This window comes from Bacillus rossius, chromosome 14 (genome assembly GCF_032445375.1).
Source record: "Bacillus rossius redtenbacheri isolate Brsri chromosome 14, Brsri_v3, whole genome shotgun sequence".
Taxonomy (NCBI): domain Eukaryota; kingdom Metazoa; phylum Arthropoda; class Insecta; order Phasmatodea; family Bacillidae; genus Bacillus; species Bacillus rossius.
The window spans coordinates 6297359-6318510 of NC_086341.1; the positions used below are offsets into that span (position 1 = coordinate 6297359).

At 40.5% G+C, this 21152-nt stretch overlaps 1 protein-coding gene across 1 annotated transcript; it reads left to right on the forward strand.

Moving 5' to 3' along the window:
- The first annotated feature begins 3913 nt into the window (after positions 1 to 3913).
- Positions 3914 to 20810, forward strand: LOC134538917 (uncharacterized). Its single transcript, XM_063380529.1, has 3 exons — positions 3914 to 3966; positions 12643 to 12761; positions 19719 to 20810. The coding sequence occupies exons 2-3, from the start codon at positions 12646 to 12648 to the stop codon at positions 20806 to 20808; spliced, it is 1206 nt and encodes a 401-aa protein (XP_063236599.1). The 5' UTR covers positions 3914 to 3966; positions 12643 to 12645; the 3' UTR covers positions 20809 to 20810.
- The last annotated feature ends 342 nt before the right edge of the window (positions 20811 to 21152 follow it).

Genomic DNA, 21152 nt, shown 5'->3' on the forward strand with positions numbered 1-21152 from the left:
TGTTCACCCTCTGTCCGGGTTTGTTTGGTCAGGTCAGTTACATTATAAATATTTTAAAACTAAACAGCCATTAAAATTAATTCACAAAATAATTTTTAATGTCGGCTTAGTTTGAAAGTATTAATAATGTAACTGACCTGACCTAATCAACCATTTTATTAATTACGCATTCACGATTCACGTATTCACGAACACACGGGAAAATAACAAAAATGGCGCCGCTCGAATGGTTCCACAGGTCTTGTATTGCAAAATTAAAAAATTCGATATCTCCTAAAGTACGGTATTTGGAATTTCTTATCTCCGCCGCTTTTAATGAAAAGAGGAAGTTGAAGAGCATATAATAAAGGTATTTTCGGATTTTTAACATTTATTTTCGCAAATACCGCTCAACTACATATGATGAAATTTAAAAATTCAATATCTCCTAAAGTATTTGGAATTTCTTACCACCGCCACTTTTAATGAAAAGAGGAAGTTGAAGAGCATAAAATAAAGGTATTTTCGGATTTTTGACATTTTTTTTTCGGAAATACCACCCAAGTAAATATTTACCCAGGTTTCAAGAGTAGGTAGTAACCTAAACAAAACTGTTACGAGAAAAAATAATAATTTAGTTTGTGTGGGTTAAATTACGTAATACATAAATCATGTGTTCTAATTAGTCCTATTTTGCTGAATAAATTTGTATACAAAAACAAAAACAAAATTACATTTCCTTTTATTTTTTCAAAAATTATTTCGTCCCTCCATTTTCGAGGCGATTTCATACTGTCATCTTGCACATTTTCGAACCAAAAGTAGCCACCTGATTGGCTGAACGGGTAGCAAACGGAGTCACTGGAACTAATTAGAATATTTATTTATATCTGCTCCTGCGTGGGCTGTTGTGATGATGATACAGGCAAACGAATTGAGCTTCGGTACATTATTTACACTAGCAGCAGTACCGTATTTACTAAATAAAATAAATATAAAAAATTTAACTCACCAAAAAACTAAAAGTTCCATGTTCAGTACATATTCACATTATCTTCAATGGCATCAGTAAACGTTAAAAATACTATTTTAGTACCCAACGATCAATAAAAGTCGGTTACAATACTAATAAAACACAAACATTTAACAAGGAAACCAAATTAATAACCGCTGTAACGAAAAACTTTTCAATTCCTATTTGATCTACGGAACGGTCCAAAACGCAAAATTGCAAAGCACCAAATTTCACTTACTAAAAGGAAGGCGCCCAATACTGTTTATAAGTCCCTCAGTATGACCAACCTAAGCAATATATACAGTATAGCCAATGTTGTATGTTCTCGTTTACTGTTCTTTACATTTGGTCGCAACGTAAAAAGTATTTTTCCATAAAGGCCTTGTCACATTGTCAAATTTTCTTCTCCGATTAAAGTTTGTTGAGACAAAAACGCATTAATTGTCCAGTTATCTGAGCATGATTGGCTGGTTTCATCAAACGTTTTACATAAATATTTTAGAACCATCCGTACATACAAGATTTTTAATGGAAACTAAAGTCATCAAACTTATCAAACAAGCATGGCTGCAGTATAGTGATGCTTTCGGTACTGTCATAAGCCTTAAACATTGTTTGACCGATTTCAGTGGAAGGTGCAAGAAGCAAAACTTTGACAGTGTGATAGGGCCTCGAATGAACTGGCGCCAACTACAGTACACTAGTCCCGCCGTATAATCATCCAAACAATAAATGCGTTGCTGCTAAACCGTTCTTCACATATGATTGCAACGTTAAAAGCACTACCACACAAAACAACTGAAGTGGTTCTGCAGCTTTATGCGAATCATACTTCTGTTAAGTGCACACGAACCGTTTTGTAAAGAATCTCACGGCTCTAGGCATTTTTGTCTCCACGCTACATGAACGTCAAACATCAATAATAACAAACTCTTTCTTTTATTATTCGTTCTCCCCTCTCCCCTTCTAAATCAACGATCACCCCACTTCTAAGCATTAGATATACTTTTATTTTTCGTACATTCTGATAAGTTATTGTCTCAACCACAAAGCAAGGAAGATAAAGACTAGCAAAACAATGCTTTAACTAAACCTCTTATTTTCTTTGGAAATCGGTGGACTGTGCGGTATTTATAGGCAACCTAAAAGTCGTTAATGTTTCAAAAGTAATTGCTGGCAACCTTGATTTTTTTTGTGTATTCGTACGTTGCTGGGAATATTCACCATAAATGTTCAAGACTATCTTTTTTGCAATACAGAACAACTAAAACACTATGTTAAAATGCTTTCGTTTGTTTAAAAAATTTAAATCTGCATAGCCAAAAAAAAAATCCTCAGTTTCAGTTGCAAAAAAAAAATACACACGGGTCCACGACTGCACATGTGCACATGACAGCCATGTTTATTTCATTTTTACCAAGATAATTTAACACTGTCATAAGCTATTCCAAAGTGTAATATTTTGCAATCATAGTCAATACTTGTATTTAATTTATTAAGTTTAAGAAATGTCTTTGTTTACTTTATATTTACAAATTAATCTTTTATGTTGGCATTTCTCAAACGCACAGATTTTTTTAGTGGCCATATTCCGCCTAATTCAGTTGCGTCTCCATGACCACGACTTATCCTGCCAGCTTTAAAGAAGTATTGCTTCAAAAACATTTGTTCTCAGCAACGTCCGTCACATTTGCTCTCTTGCGAAGATCCAAGTCACCGTTATCTTTCAATGTTCCTGCAAAATTATAATTACGTAAAGCTTTCAAGACACAAACGTTATCAGAAGGCCGTTTCCCGTTAATGCCACCTGATTTGGCTTCCTGTTACGATATCAGTCAGGGTTATTTTTAGGACGTGTAAACACCAGGGGAAAAAAAATCAATTTTAAGTATACCTATATAAAGAGAAAAATGAGATTTATAGAAGGGCATATATTGAAAGATGCTTTGTGTATATGTGTATCTACTTCAAACAAATTGCTAAAATAAAATTGGTTGTCTGTAAAGTCGGTTTACGGACGATAGTTTATCGTGACAACGTCATGACAAAACATTGATGAAATGATTGCATACTTTTATGAATAAAATTGAATCATTTTTATTGAATTATCACTATTTTGTATGGATACAAACAATGAGTGAAATGAAATCTACAATTTAATTGATAAATTTACTTTTATTTGCACTCATTAATTCAAATACGTTTATTGCTTTAACGAAGAGATTACTTTAACTATAACTTTTATGCATGTTTGCTATTTAACTTCTTCCAATCTGTGTTATTCTGTTACAGATGGGACGATGATAGGAAAAGTAGGAAACGAATGGGAGTGTTTCAAGTTTAATGTGTCTCGAAAAAGTCAAATCGATGGTTGTTCCAATCGAGTGGAAGAGAGATAGATGCGGCGCAAGCGTACAATGAGCGTAACGGGACAATGTGCGTTACGGGACACTTTTTTTCGTGCTTGCAGCCGGCGTTCATCGATTTATTAGACGTTGTCACGTCAAAAAAAAACTGAAAAAAGGCATCGCTAGTATATAATAAACTTTTTTGGAATCGGAAATATATAATACGTTGAACAAACACTCGAGGTGAGCGGGCCCGGTTTAATTAGCGAAGGAGATTGCGAGCGTCGTGAGGTCACGTGCTTATTGCGGACGCCAGGGCAGGGACGCCATTGGGGGGGGGGGGGGCGCCTCTTCAGCGCCGCTTGATTAAAACCGGGCGCCTGTTTGCGCGCCGATTCCTCTGTTTGTCGGACAGGAAGTGTTTGTGTGCCGTGAAGGGGTGATGGGGGGGGGGGGGGGCACACATGCCATGCCCGCTACCTGCTGACGTCAGCGCGCCTCGCGGGCTCTGATTGGCCTCTGTGCCCCGTGTCCGGGTGGTATAAGACGCCCTGGAGTCTCGACTTCCGACCACGTACACCCTGGCGTGGTCCCCGTGTCTGAACACGTCACCGCACTTCGACGGTAAGTCCTGAGGCTGACGAGGTGTCACCAGAAAGCAGTAGCGTAGCCAGGATTTGTGTATTGGGGGGGGGGGGGGGCGGTTAAGAAGCATCCCCTCCCCCAATTAAAGCAGGGGGTCCCCCTGGAAAAATTTGGATTTTAAGGTGTAAAATAGTGCTGTTTGAGCAGTTTTCGGTGCTTAACTTTAAATATTGTAATGGTAAAAATATTATTAATTTTTTAATAAAAAAAATTGTTTGAGTGATGAAGTAAGAAATTAATTAAAGATATTTTAATCAATCCAAGTGCCTTGTCCACGTCCACTCAAAATCATAAATCATGCTCAAAGCTCGACAGTACAAAAAAAAAAAATAATAAAAATGGTTGGGTTTCGGCAGAACTGGCCTATTCCTGGAAACAACTAGCTTTAGCTTGAAGAGTTACCCAGTCACCACCTGCTTATAATTACCGCGCTGGTTAAATACAATAGGTGTAAGATGTTTGAAAACGTGGGACCCGTCACAGCGTCACAACCTTATAGCTTCTGCTCGCGACAGGGGTAGGGGAAGGGAAGGAGAATCGGTAGGGCTCGCTTACTCTTCCCCTCCAGTGCAGTGGCCGGTGATAGCAGTAAGTCACCCAGGCTTTTAGCTAACATGCTTTCAGATAAGAAAAAAAAATATTGGCTGGGGGGGGGGGGGGGGTTAGAACCCCTAACCCCCCCCCCCCCTGGTTAAGCCCCTGCCAGAAAGTACGACGAATAAAATTTTCACGAAAAAAATTAATAAGCTTACATCGAATTATAACTAATTTCCTTCAAAATTCCAAATTGGTAGCGATACGCACTCATCCCAAAGCTGATTCCATGATTGGAAGCATTTTGGAAGGGCCTTCAGCTGCTCCATTGTGGTACTCTCGATGTCGGAAATGGTGCCAAAACTTTTGCCTTTTAGCACGATCTATTTTCCTGGTCTCCGTTTCGCAGACAAAAATTAATGTTAACGCGTTTCTCGAAATACGGACATTTCGGGCGTTCATTGGGTCGTAAGTTAGAACGCAAACAGTCACACTCTCGAACTCTGTTCATGATTGGACCGCAGTTATTTGGACACGCCCCTCTACGGCCATGAGCCAAAGATGCTCAGCTATCGGAGAGAAGTAGTAAGTGAATCAAGTAGTTCCAATCAACAATAATAAAATAATGTTCTCGCTAAAGCCCACACACGATCAGTCCGAATTGATTGACGGTTCGGACCTGTCAGTCGGAACTGCCGTGTGTGAGCAAGCACGTGGACTGATCAGTCGGAACTGATTGACTGACGAACTGATGTCGGCTCTAGAGCCCTCAGTTATGATCTCCCGCGTGTGGGAACAACGTCTCTCCAGTCCAAACAGTAATTCCAAACAATCAGTCCATCAGATGAGTGTTGTGGCAGACCTATGTGTTTATACATTTTGGTGTTTTTTTCTTCTTTTTTTTTATCTAACTAGAAGTGCAAATTCAACTGCAGCATGGAAAGTTTCTTCCATCTTCTACGATGAAACGATACATTCAATACCAAGACTGTGTGTGTGTGTGTGTGTGTGTGTGTGTGTGTGTGTGTGTGTGTGGAGACTTGAGTTCAGTCCAAACTGTCAGTTCGGACTAGGAGTTGGACTGGTCGTTTGCGGGGGAAGCCAATTCAACCAATAGGAAAATAAAACATGGTTTTTGAGCACACGTGTGACTCTGAGGCCTAGACGAATCCGCGAAATGTCCGGAAGTCTCTCCAAGATGCGCGACAGACACTGTCTCTGGAGACCGACTGACCAGTCACGTGTTCTAACTTGACACTGACTGTCTCAACGGATCAGGCTATCGGGCTGCAAATAGATGTAGCATTAGCAGTAGCTGCTATAAAGATGCATTCACCGTATTTTTAACCACATCTCGTAAATGTACTTCTACACAGAAGTAACATCACAAGGGGCTGTCCGAACTGGGAGTGAAATATGCAGGTATACAAGTAAAAAAAAAATCTATGTTTTTCTCGCGTACTTCTGCATAAAGAAACATCGCATTATATATTTTTGTATGTTATATTTAACCATGGAAATAATAAGACATGAAAAATCATATTAAATGCAAAAAAAATTACATGTAATTAAAAAATGCACGGACATATAATTAACGTAAATTTACGAGTGAAAAAGTGGATAGAAAATTAAGTAGTTTGTCATACATTCGTATGTAATTAAAAACATCCGAGAACATCCCTTGCGATGAAATAGTCAAAACAATCATTACAGCACAGACTGTCTAACAACGATGGGCATGTTTACCCGGTTTACAACGGAACACACGTCTCGGAATTCGGAATACATCGTAGTTTCTACGAAGATCAGGTTATTTGAAATTACGAAGTACTGGTCGTTTATTTCTTGTGCATTCTTTGTTGAAAAATTACTGCAATTTCTACCAGCTCGATAATAATAAAAAGAATTCACCATTTATATGACTATTATTCACAAAAAAATTCCTTTGGAAACCAGTTGGTAATACTACTTTGGACAACAAATAGATATGGTTGATTTATACATGAAATGGGTTTTAAGAGTAATTTTCGTATGTAAGTTGGCGCGTAATTTTATATTTTACTTTTTTTTCACTCAAGTATATACTTTTTTAAACCATGGAAATGATAATCGTACATTAATTCATTGGACTTTATTGGGTCTTATCGTGCTTCTTATGTGCGTAGTGCATGCTGAAAGACTATTCAGATATCAGTTTACAAATAACTTTAACTATTGGATACTACCATCATCTTATACAAATCCAAAAAATATATATTTTTGCAAAACTCTACGACTCCGGAGGAAAAAAAACCGGATGTACTCAGCAAGGGGAGCCGTGGTAAAGAAACGCGCTCCCCATTCGGAAGCCACCCTAGAAGGTCTTTTGTTTCCACCCACCGTCTCTTTGGTGGCCTGACTTGTTGCGAGGGATTGTGTTCCTATCAGACAAATGCCACCGTCTGCCTGAGACAATCCGCCTTGGAGGAGCCGAGCCGCGAACCCGGGTCCTACAAGTCACAAGGCAGACGCTCTACCCCAGAGCCAGAATGTAGAGCGGCGACCTGCAGTCTTCTTAACACTGACATGATGTTATCCCACGAGTTTACTGCAGTTTTATTTTTTATTTACACGTCCTTACTTCTGGCAGTTGATGTAGGGTATGAAAAAAATCACGTGAGCGATTGTTTCAGTACTCGCCAGTAACTTCGGTAACGAGCAAATCCAAGTGTACTCATGTAACAAATCCACTTATAATACGAAACGCGGACACTAAATTTAACGTCTAATTCTTTCAAATAATCCTGTTAAAATTCACTAAACAGTTAAAAACTACAATTTTTACACACGTAATATTTTTTGTATTTTAAGTAAAAATAAAGAATATAGGCCTACTTAGTATAAAACAATAAATCCAATACTCTGAGCTTTGTATTTATAATAGCAAAAATATAAAAATATAAAATGTATTAATTTATAATTACTTAAAGCATAATTTGTAATCTGTTATTTAATAAAATTTGAGGTATTTTGAACCACGTCCTTCGAGCCTACTAAGCGCGAGTTTTACCGGTGTGCTACCAAGCCAGTTGAGCAAATGTATTGTTGTTAGAGATCGGAAAAATTCGCGATTTCAATGACCTGTAGGATAGACTCCATGATCCTCTATGCACGCGAGAAAATTTCATTTGCTCATTGGCTACTGACTCGTGTACCCTGTTAACTGGGACGCTAGTGATTGGATACTTCTTTTGTTAAAGGTTTTTCATTGGCCGAGTGTCATTCAGATAAACTGTGGCCCAATCACTGATGCAGTAAAAAGGCAAACGTTTTTGGATTCTAGACTATCACGAAATGAATCCGCGAATTTTTCCGGTCTCTAGCTATGGGAAAAGTAAGCGAACCAGTAGAGACTGGAAAAATTTGCGCTTTTCAATGACCTCTAGGATAGACTCCACAATCCCCTACATAAGCAGGCAGATGCCACCTTCTGATTGGTTAATGACTCGCGAGACCAGTCAATCGGGGTTCTTGCGATTAGATACTTTTTTTTATTTAAAGGTGTTTCACTGGCTCAAAGTCCTTCAGATAAACAGTGAGCCAATCACAGAAACAATTCAAAGGTAAATTCGTGAACTGAATCCACGAATTTTTCAGGTCTCTACAAATTAGGTAGTACCGAATAACAAGAACAAAAAAGTGCCCACTAAGAAATCAAATCAGCCTATGGAAAAGAAAACTTTAGTAGAGCAAACACGAGGCCTTGAACTCTATCCTGACACCAGACACATTTCAGGGTCTCTAGTGATCACTTACGATTACATGAATAGCACTCAAACAACATAAATTTACAAGACAATAAAGTAACCAGTATGGTTTGTGCTCTACATCTGCTCCTCATGCTATTGGTAGAGACCGGAAAAATTCGCGATTTCAATGACCTGTAGGATATACTCCATGATCCTCTATGCAGTTGGGAAAATTACATCTGCTCATCGACTACTGACTCGTGTCGCCTGTTAATTGGGACGCTAGTGATTCGATACTTCTTTTGTTGAAAGTTTATCATCGGCCGAGTGTCATTCAGATAAACTGTGGCCCAATCACTGATGCAGTAAAAAGGCAAACGTATTTTGATTCTAGCCTATCGCGAAATGAATCCGCGAATTTTTCCTGTCTCTAGCTATTGGGCTTTGGCACTGCGATCTTCATACTAAACAGAATTGGGAAACCCCTCTTAATAACTTTCCCTTCTAAAAAAAAATTATTTTGGGATGGAAAATGTGAGAACTTTATTTTTATAATCGCATCGACGGATTGTTAAAATCCTACCCGTCGCAGCTGTTCGAAGGACCGTCCAGACGGGAGCAGGAGTTCCCAAGGCCGCTGGCTACCGGCTTGTCGCTGCTGGCGCTAAAAGCCATTCATCTTGCAGCGCAAACACTTCCGTTCCTCCGGGGTCCCATATCTCGGCGCGTCTCCCGCCGATAACAGTTTAATGAGCGACCCACCATATGCGCGGGAAGGACGTAACGAGCCCGAAACGGAAAAGGAAATAATGTCAGAACTAAACCTCTTTCGTGGAGGTGGAAGATCCATAGTGCTATATTAAAAAAAAAAAATTGGTTGTCTGTAAAGTTGGTTTACGGACGACAGTTTAACGTGACAACGTCATAACAAAACATTGATGAAATGATTGCATACTTTTATGAATAAAATTGAATCATTTTTATTGAATTATCACTATTTTGTATGGATACAAAGAAGGAGTGAAATGAAATCTACAATTTAATTGATAAATTTACTTTTATTTGCACTCGTTCATTCAAATATGTTTATTACTTTAACGAAGAGATTATTTTAACTATAACTTTTATACATGTTTGCTATTTAACTTCTTCCAATCTGTGTTATTCTGTTAAGGATAGGACGATGATATGACAAGTAGGAAACGAATGGGAGTATTTCAAGTTTAATGTGCGTCGAAAAAGTCAAATCGATGGTTCTTCCAATCGAGTGGAAGAGAGATAGATGCGGCGCAAGCGTACAATGAGCGTAACGGGACAATGTGCGTTACGGGATATTTTTTCGTGCGTTGAGCCGGCGTTCGTCGATTTATTAGACGTTGTCACGTCAAAAGGAAGAGCATCATTAATTTAATAATAAAACATGTGAGCGAGTATTTCGGTACTCACCAGTGATGTGTAACATATTAACTCAGTAACGGCATTTTTAAATTCTCTTGGTTTCCTGAAATGTTAAATTTGAAAACTAAAACTTCAATAACGAGCGCACTGACGTTTAAACAGCTGATTCACAGGTACCTTTCGCATTATATCTATATTGTCTCATGCTTGGAATGCAGTACATAGCAAATGGCGCGCGCTGTTTCCAGATTGATACTACTCGGCTTGTTAATAGAAAAATTCTTATTTCGTATACTAACGGTAATTATAATAGTGCCTTTTAATAGCATTATTGCATTATTATTCCGAAAGAGAAAATATTATCAAATCTACGTACCAACTATTATTTCACAGGAAAAACAATTTTTAGTAGGCGCTCACTATTAATAAAAATGTATTCCATTCATCATATACTATGACGATGAGAGAAAAAAAATTAATATTAAATAATATTATTGTTGAAAAAATGGTTGAAACAGAGATTATGTCTTTCAGTTACGTTTCCTTGGCAAATAATTGAATATCATAGACGACGTTCTTGATGAAATACAAGAAGGAAATGTATTTACAAAGTTCTAAATCCAAATTTTTCTTTTAAAAATTAAATTTATTTTGTTATATTTCAAAAGTTTTTCATCACATTCTAAAGTTGCGTCGAAAACGTTTGTGCTCTTTGGGCTTTGGATATATCTGGCAACAGAGCACACGGTCGAGGAAGCCGCGAAGCGCTTCTCCTGAGGGTATGTTACCCGCACAGCTCGCCTGTTGCCCGGGCTCGCTTGACCTCGCAGTGCAGGGGAGTTCCGAAACGAACGAATCTTTGAGCGAACGAAATCGTGTGATTCGTTCGCGATGTAAAGAATCGGTTCTTCGAGAGTCGATTCCTTGAAAAGCTGAACACGAGTCAGAAAAAGGAACGAGACGAGAACCGGCCACGCGGCCAGTCTGATTCGTTCCTTGGATCCGTTCGTGAAATGAATCACGACGCCGGGAATCTGAGTAATCATAACTCGCTGCGTGAGCGTGCACGCACACAAGAACAAACGATACTTGATAAAATAAAATAAGGTAACATGAAAAATTTCTACACCTGACAATGTCAACGGTTAAGAAGCAATTTAACATTCATTTATTTTTCACGAACACAAACACAACCTATGGAAATAAAAAAAAAACTAAAATACCATGCGAACGAAAAATAATAGGAAAATAACAACAAAATATGCACCACACTTACCTTTTTTTTTGTAATTACTTCACATTGCTTGTACTGGCTTTTTAGAACGGTCCTAAGACCAAGTTATTATAAATATAATATATATTTACGATTTACATTCGTGGGGAGAACTGGGATCATAAGGGATAGCGCAATTAGGTTTAATACAGTTTTATTTATTACTAATATTTACATCACTAATAAATAATCCTACTTAAAAATGCACAATCACCGATTACTCGAACTTAAAAAATGTTTGTCCTCAAAGTCTCTCGGTGTCTGTCGAGTTCCGCAGTCCGCACTCCTCACTGGGCCTCACTCCTCGCATAACTTTCGACGCACTCCGTCGTCGACTTCACCGCGGAACTCCGTCGCCAAATTCCGTCACTGAACTCTCGCAGCACGCGCGGCACTCGCCGTCTCGAAACTCCGTCGCCAAAAAGTAAGTCGCGGAGGCCGGCGTCGCTGCTTAAGTAGTCTGTGGCGCCCTTCTAGAACTGACGATAGCAGCTGGGATGAGTCCCTTCATCCCGCGCCGACCCGACGCCCGAACAGTCCAGAAGGGCGGCGTTAATTCGCGCCACTCCGCGCGGCGACCAGCGGAATTCCCAAAAAGGCCGCCCAGCGATAGATAACAGCGCTGAGGAAAGACGAGCACGGGGAATGAAGGGGGGAGAGGGTAGCGATGACTCTTGTAATCCGGCCAGGCATGCGTGGCGTGCCTTACGTCAACGGGTAGTACCACACATCGAACAACTTGTACAGCCCAAGCCTCACAGAAATATTCGCTATGTTCGCGATGTTCGCTATGTTCGCTGTGCCAGGTGGCCAGACAGCAGACAGGATAGTCTAGTTCGTGAAGTCGGAGAGACGCATGCCGTGCGATTCGAGTGATGATTCCGACGATGATAATATTCTGCTGGCTCTCACAGCACGTAAACGTAAAAATAAATGGGTTCATGAATGTAATATAAAAACAAAATAATTTGAAGAATTTCAAATTTTATGAAGCAATTGCTTCTGAGGACGAAACCATATTTATTGATTATTTCAGGATAAATACAAATCAGTTTGATAGCATTCCCTTGGAATCAAATCCCTGGAATTGTCCTGCACATCCTGCCTTCTATATTCTTCCGTCGTTTTATTCCATAAACATGGATATTTTCGTAATCTTTTAATTAACTTTTCCGTCGACTTGACTACTTAAAGCACAATACTGAGAGAAATTAAACTTAATAAAAAGCGAAAGCAGAAGTACAGCACTATTCCACGCGAAATGATAAGTTTTTGGTTGTCCACGCATGAGCGAAGTCAGAGACGTTTTAGAAAAATGGTAGAGAACCAAACACCTGGCGACATGCCAACATATCGACCATAGCGAATGCAACTTTTTGTGGCCAGTGATACCTGAGATGTAGCCTCAGAGCAAGGAGGGAGATATAGAAGTGCGACTTTTGCAATGGAAACTAAAACCATGTTTCACGCGACACGTGACGCAATCTGTTGGGTGAGCTCATGACTACTATCAAATTCGCCAATGTAGCTATGAGACGAATATATTGTGAAAGCTACTATCTAGCAAATGGGCCCAAAACTACTTCAAAAATCTAGGTCTCAGTTTCGGCAAGATGCAGCTGGCTTTATTTTGATACTGTAGTGAACTTTGCGAACATAGTGATCATAGCGCCCTGTGTGACCATAGCTTTATTCACAATTATTTTTATATTTTGTAAGCAGACGATGCAGGCGAGCGGTTCCGTAGGCGCCGTGCAGATGTCACTGCTGTTCCTGGCGACAGCGCTCCTGGCGGCGACCATGGCAGCTCCTGCAGAGGCTGACGACGACCTCCTGGCCGCGTGAGTGTCTATGGCGCATCTCATCCTTGGATTACAGTGTGCATTTGTGTGGGGAAGCCTTCATTTCACACACGAGAGAGCCACACCCGAAGTTCATGATCGCTTTTTTTTTCCATTCTATCTCATTGTATAAACCGGTGTGGCATTAAATTTTGCGGTCGATTAGTACAGGTTAGCTACATTATAAATACTTTAAAACATTGTGGATGGTTGGTTATATTAGGTAAGTATAGCTACATTAAAAATACTGTAAAATCATTTTATGGTTGCTAAGCAAATAACTTTTTTAATATTAGCTATCCAGGGCTAGGAAACCGTTTACATGATTTCACAGTATCTTTAATGTAGCTATCCTAACCAAATCAACCGTCCACAATGTTTTAAAGTATTTATAATGTAGCTAACCTAACCTAATTGACCATTAGTTATCATGAGTTACAATGAACAAAAAAGAACCGAAGATGCACGATCGGGAGTTTGGCTCTCTCGTCTGTGAAAAGAAGGCTTCCCGTGCATTTATATGGGCACCTACTTTCTCTTTACAATGCACGAGTTCTGCTGTTAGCACTGTGCTTGTCTCGGTTTGCTCTGTTGTCAGATGCACGCCATAGAGCGCCAAAGTCTCAGACGCAGCTTTGTAATGTAGTGGAAATGTGTTTAATGTATCGTAAAATATTGTGTTTTGTAAGGTGACATTTGGGATGAAAATTGTGTAAATATATTTTCCTGGTGTATTTCATCAAGAGCATCATTTGATAATTTCGATTTTTTTTTATTTGTAAGGAGATATACCTAGTTGAAAGATACCATCTTGATTTTAGCTGATTTTGTTTACATTTGTTTACATAATTTAATTTTAAGAATTTTGACTCCTTCCAGCATTGGATACATTCTTTCATGGAATGCCTTGTTATTAATAGTGAATGACTTACAAATAGTTTCTCCTGTGACATAATAATTGCTGTTTAGCATTTTTTTTGTGAGAACGACTAAATTATATGGTCTTTTAAAAAAAACAAGAATACTATGATCAAAAATATATTAAAACTTATTATAATTTACGATGGTAAACTAAATAATACTTATAATTTTAACAGCCGATAGTGTATATCTGGCAACACTGAGCACCTGTACAGCAATCTAAGTGAAAGAAACAGAACTGAAGTCGGGTATTTCCCCTTGCCAACTTGGATGCTTTGAACCCTCGGCTGCAGTCACTTAGGTGGTAAATAAATAGATTTATTTGCTGTCATTTCATTGTTAATGCATTGCAAGTTGGATAGTGCGCGTAAAATACCAGAATTTAAATATTTGATGATATACAAGTAATTCGATTATCTGCTCATCATTATTTTTTTTTGTTCTAAAACTACGGTATTCGAGTACCTAAATATCTATAGCAGGCGCGGATACAAGAAGGGGGGGGGGGCGATAGGGGCGATCGCCCCCCCCCCCCCCTTCACCCAGGGAAGCAAAATCGATGATGAATACATAAAGACCCGCGCAATGTCTTACATAAAACCGAAATATTGATAGCTGTGTGCCACATTGACACAGATTAACTTCATTCTGGGCATGTTTCCTTTATCCATAAACTTTTCAGCTGTCCTGAGCTCAAGGGAAAGGCGTGGCTTGGGATGTTGTAAGGGGTGGCGGGTGACAAGCTGGGCTGTCCCATTAGGGATCGTCCATTAATCACGTGAGGCTCGAAAAGGGGGGGGGGGGGGTCGGGAAAAATCATGAAATATCACAAGGAGGGAGAGGGGGGGGTGTGTAGAGAGATATCACGTGTATTTATTTTTTCGCGCGATTTCTACTAAACCGAAAAGCGACGCGTGACCTAGACTCGCCGTAGCCAGGCGACAATATCCCCGCCCGCCGCAACATGAACCACCCGGCTCGGCTTGCCAGTCGCCAGTAAAGACTGTGATTTTGGTGCCTAATACATGCTGTGCTTAATTTTCCAGAATTAAATTAGATTATACCTATATTTATAGATAATATTCTGAAATTTTTGAAAATATTTTGTACCAAAAAAATACACGTGATTTATTGACGGGGGGGGGGGGGGGGGGGGGGAGGGAGAAGTAGTCTTAAACCTCACCACAAATCACTAGGGGGGAAGGGGGTTCAAAATTGGCTAAAAAAAACATCACGTGATTAATGGACGACCCCTTACTGGAGTGGACCCCCCCCCCCCCCCTTTTCCCAACTGTACGCCGCGCCAAAAAAACCAAAATTTTTCCGTGGGATGGACCCCCGGACTCTCCCATTTTAAATACTTTTGAAACCTACATTCGTCCCCCGTGACATCAAACGCTGGATCCGCCCCTGATCTACAGTAACAATAACTCTGCCGGATTAGCGACCCTCAAATGCGGCGCCCGGGGCACAAGCCCCATCTACCCCCCTCTAGTTATGTCCCTGTGTGCGACACGTAGTAGAAAATTGAAATAAAAATCTACTTATGTTTAAAAGTAATAACAGTATTGAGGATTTAATAAAATAAAGAAATAAGTAAAATAGAATACGTAATGTCGAAATATATGTCAGTCATGGCCAACTAGTCACCCGCTCAAAGACTCTTCCAAAAAATAAATATGGTAAATATTAGGTATTATGTTACGAGTTCGCAGTCTTTAATGATAAGTAGTCAGCAGACAGTGTTCAGAAACCACAGTATTCTCACAATACTATTTAAAAAAAAATATATTTATATCTATGATTTGTGATAATTTCTCTTGCGTTTAAAGTTTTTTATTTTTATTTTGCTTTAATACTTTGCACTACTTTTAAGAAAATGATTTCTCGTTTCTTCACCATATTCTACAAAAAAAAATATATGAAACAATTTTGGAAGAAATAGTAATATTACCTAATTCATGTGTGTCAGGACCTGCACCTTGGTATATATATATATATATATATATATATATATATATATATATATATATATATATTAAAAAAAGCCCTCATTAAGAGTGATGGCCATCCTGACATACGTAAGTATTTGAAAATAACTGACTCGCTGCATCCTGCGTCAACCTATTCGGTTCTAGCTCTCAGATGAGCTCTACCCAGACTACCTATGAGAATAAGGTCGAAAAATTGGCTAACCAAGCCTTATAAATGATCGGCATGATGCAACGCGCATGCGCCAAACCCCATGAGGGGAGGCCGAGACCTTTGAATATATATACTGTATAGAAGTCGGCAGCCCAGGTTAAAATTTCTAATACGGTTTTGAGGTAGTTGGTTACTTCACCGCCGCAATCGCCACCATCTCTAGGGGCATCGACTTGTGGTGGTCCCTAGCGGACAAGTGTCGAACTTTTCAAACACCCCTTCCCCCTCCTGTTGAACGACCTTGAGCTGCAGTGAATGAAAAGGAGGGGGGGGGGGGGGTGCGGGGAATGACAGCGGGCGACAGCGCTGCGCTCTAACGTGTACATAACAACTAAGACGATACGGGGCGTTACGGCAGCGCACTGCAGCGGTGAAGTTCCCAAGCTGCTCATCATACGCTTCTGAAAAACGTAGAGTGAATCCTATCCACTCGCGACTTCTATACAGTGTATATATTCAAAGGTGAGACCGACAATGTACTGAATAGCGAGGAGGGGAAAGGGAGGGAGGAAGGAAGCGCCAACGCCCGCCGCGGCGCGCGAAGTTCAAAAGCAGCGCGGACCCCGACTGCTTCACGGCAGAAGCGTGTTGAAGTCGTCGCCGTGCAGTGAGTGCGTGTGCGTGTGTGTGTGTGTGCCGCGGGACTAGCAGGCACGCGAGGGAGCTGCAGCAGCGCAGGAGAGCCGTGCAGAGGCTGGGGGACCTGCTGCGGGAGATGGACGCCGGCATGGCGGCAGTGCAGTGAGTACTAGAGCTGCAGCAAACCGTGTGTATTCGTTACTCGCAGGGGTGCCCACAAGAGGGGGGTAATGACGCAGACTGCGTCATTAAAATTTCAGGAGGGGGGGGGGTGGTGGTTAAAAGACGAGACAAATGTATATATTATTTACATAATTATAGCTTCTAATGTGAAAATAAGTTTCTGGTGCTTTGATAATTGAAAGGGATCTTGTAAATCAAATTGGCAATCCCCGCACTTTCCTCAACAAAAGCAGTTTGGCATCTGTCGGTTCAGGATGGAAATATTACCTGATATGACCAAAATTATTATTAGAAAATCAGTTTTAATTAATGCAAAATGTGATAAAATATAATACTAAAAAAGTATGATATTTTAAAATAATTGAGTAAATCATTGAGAAAATGGCATAAAAAATTTCGGGGAGGGGGGGGGGGCACCTCTGGTTACTGAGTAACGGGTGCGCCGTCTATATACGAGTAACGAAACGTTACACACGGCTGCATTTCGTTACTCGCATTTTTCGTATGTTTCACGTATGCGCGCACATATTCCATGAATTTACGTTACAAAGAACGATGTTTGTTTTTTAAGTAAAGTATAATTTGGAAATTCGTCGTCCAAGTGTTTTTACTGTTTACTAAAGGTATTGTGTGTGTAGACAAAGTTTGAGATTGGAACATAAACAATGTAAGAAAGTATTTTTTTACAAATTAGAAATATGTACGTTTTTGTTTTTTATTATCGCGAACTTTCACGTTTTTTTTTTATCATCTTAAAAGAGATAATATAATAAAGCCGCTCTAATGAGATTTAATTGTTTCTTGGTTAACAAAAACTGTTAATTATCAAATATGAATTGTATATATTCTATTTATTATTATTTACGCAACGTCATACTGTACGCGTACGCAATAAGACTCGATTCGTTGCATGTTATGCGGTATCATAAGTAACGAGTAACGATACGATAATAACGAGTACTGATTGTTATAGTAACGAATACATACGGGTACGCTTTTTTTCTTTACTTTTACACCTCTAGTGAGTACCTCCTGCCCTGCCCGGGAAGCCTACAACAAACGTAGTTTCGGTTCCCTGCAAGAATTTCCGAAGATTTCCGAAGTTTTGCGTTTTGGTATTAACGCCACTTCAGCCGCTAAATCAGAAGTTTCCAATGAAAACAAGCATGTTGTGACTGACCTAACCTAACCTAACCCTTCGATTTTTATTTTTATTTCAATTTTTGAGAGAAATCCGAAGTTGCACGAACGTGGTAGGGAACCGAAACTACGTGAGTTGTAGGCTTCCCACCTCCTGCCAGTAGCGGCCCGGGCGATGTTGGTACAGAGGTCGCGTCAGTGGCGCATTCAGCAATTTTATCCATGGAGGATGAGAAAAAGGATATTTGAAAAAAAAATTGAATAAAATTTTAATTTGAACACACTGACATGTGTGCTTACAGTAGACTATGGTGGCTTCTCATAGAGTAAATTACTGTCTTCAATATTTTTTTATGAATTTATTTTCATAATTTCACATTGGAGGGTGGCATTTAACCCCTTTATCCGCCCCTCTGCATCCGCAACTGATGTTGCTAAAAGTTAGTATTACAAATTAAAAAAAAAAAAACACACTCATACAATTACATGAATACTATAAATGTGTTTCACTATGATGCGATGCCGCCTAAATATGATTCATACTACATACAGATTAAGGTCAAAACAAATAATCACAAAATTTTTTACTTTATTTTATTGGCATGTGAATTTTTAACTTACAATATAAATAGTAGCTTAAAAATAAGAACTAATATCAGGCATAAATAATTTCAATTATTTTAAGAAACCTATTAATTCATGTATGAATATTCATGTATTAATATTTTTTAACATAATGCTAGTGATGAGCTGACCTGATACAAGAATAAATGGGAAAATATTTTGAAGGCCTAGAGTGCTCAGAAATAACTAATTTTGAAGCAGAAAATAATAATAACCCACTGAAATAAAACAGAATTGTTTTGTTTGAATAAGGTGAAATTAATTTGAACAATAATCGCCCTGTCTTCCAGCACTTCAAGCGGGGACATTCAACGCTAGGCAGACACGACTCGCTTGACAGAACTTACAGCGGCTTCCTTAAAGCTGTCACACTGTCAAATGTTCGCTTCCAAAAGTTGGAGGGTTATTTCATCACAGAAAACATCACTAGCGCAGCCATGCTTGTTCCACAAGTTGGACGACACAAGTTACAAAATTCTATCCAGCGCTGTGATGCATAATTTAATTTCAAAATTGAGATTAAAATTTAAAAAATCTCTTTTAACACAGCCTTCAAACATAGGTAGATTTCGAAGTAGTTACCTACTTATTATGGAAACTTCTATAAACTTCTGGAACATTTTAAAAACTTAATGTATATAACATCCTATATGTTCTCCAATATACCAATATTCCAAAATGATAGATAAACATTTTCTCATATTCCATACAGTGAAAATGATTGAACTCAGTACATCCAGCACTGAATAGCAGAATGATTTTTCATATTATGCCTACCTACTAAGGTAGTAGTGAATTTGTTGACCTTTCAAACACTATTTTTTTATCCCTCGTACTAAAACGTGAGTGAATAAATATTTACTTTGGACCAAGGCTTAGAATAATATAATATGGTTGAAAAAAAATTCAAACAAATTTGATAGTAAGGTAGTATGAAGTTTTTTTTATTAGAAACCTCCACCTTCCCTGTTTTAACTTTTAATAGTTTGTCTCATTAAAAATTGTTTCATCCCAAGGTATTAAATAATGTTTAGGGTTTTTACAATAAATTATAACAACCATTTAATGGTGCATGACAAAACGCCATGTTTGTCGTCTTCTTGTCCGCAGGAAGAGGACGTGTTTCATGAACGCCGGACTGTCCCACGGCTGTGACTACAAAGACATGGTGAGGGCCATGGACGAAGAGAAGTACTGGCAGTCCGTCAACTCCCCGGGCAAGAGGCGCAGGCGGGCCGTCGAGGTAACCTCGGACATGCGTCCCAGTTCTAGTTCGCTCTTTGTCTTTGGATGTTCCATGTGAAGTGGCGGGGCAGGAGGCGCGGCGGCGGTCCGTGCCAAGCGCTGCGCCAACGTGTGGGACACCAGCTGCACCAACAGCAAGGCGAACGGCGCATCCAGAGACGACCAGTTCCTGTCCTCTGGCAACACCCCGGGCAAGAGAACACCTGAACTGGGTGGCCTGACTGGGGACTTCTACCCCAAGCGCTGCGCCAACGTGTGGGACACCAGCTGCACCAACAGCCAGGCGAACGGCGCCTCCAGGGACGACCAGTTCCTGTCCTCTGGCAACACCCCTGGGAAGAGAACACCTGAACTGGTTGCCCTGACCGGGGACTTCTCCCCCAAGCGCTGCGCCAACGTGTGGGACACCAGCTGCACCAACAGCCAGGCGAACGGCGCCTCCAGGGACGACCAGTTCCTGTCCTCTGGCAACACCCCGGGCAAGAGAACACCTGAACTCGGTGGCCTGACTGGGGACTTCTACCCCAAGCGCTGCGCCAACGTGTGGGACACCAGCTGCACCAACAGCCAGGCGAACGGCGCCTCCAGGGACGACCAGTTCCTGTCCTCTGGCAACACCCCGGGCAAGAGAACACCTGAACTGGGTGGCCTGACTGGGGACTTCTCCCCCAAGCGCTGCGCCAACGTGTGGGACACCAGCTGCACCAACAGCCAGGCGAACGGCGCCTCCAGGGACGACCAGTTCCTGTCCTCTGGCAACACCCCTGGCAAGAGAACACCCGAACTGGGTGGCCTGACCGGGGACTTCTCCCCCAAGCGCTGCGCCAACGTGTGGGACACCAGCTGCACCAACAGCCAGGCGAACGGCGCCTCCAGGGACGACCAGTTCCTGTCCTCTGGCAACACCCCTGGCAAGAGAACACCTGAACTGGGTGCCCTGACCGGGGACTTCTACCCCAAGCGGTGCGCCAACATCTGGGACGACAGCTGCAGCAATGCGCAGACAAACGGCGCATCCAGAGACGACCAGTTCCTGTCCTCTGGCAACAGCCCTGGCAAACGTGATGCCAGGTCGGAGGTGCGGGCTGCGATTCGTTACTGCCAAGAACATCCTTCAGTGGCCGCATGCAAGCACCTCTTCGGCAACTGAATTGTAAGATCGCTTGGGCAGGGTATTGGGGCATTGTACGTGGAGGTGGCAGTAGGCAGTTGGTTCGCTGTGGTGGTGGTGGTGGTAGTAGTAAGTAGAATAGTTCACTGTATATAGTGGTGACTGAAGATGAATACTGGTTCACTGTATGTAGTGGTGACTGTTGGTAAAGAATTGGTTCAGTGTATGTGGTGGTGACTTTAGGTAAGGAATTGGTTCAGTGTATGTGGTGGTGATTGTCGGTAAGGAATTGGTTCACTGTATATGGTGGAGGAAGCAAAGTGTGAATAATGTTGAACCTGTTTGCTTAAATATATATATATATATATATATATATATATATA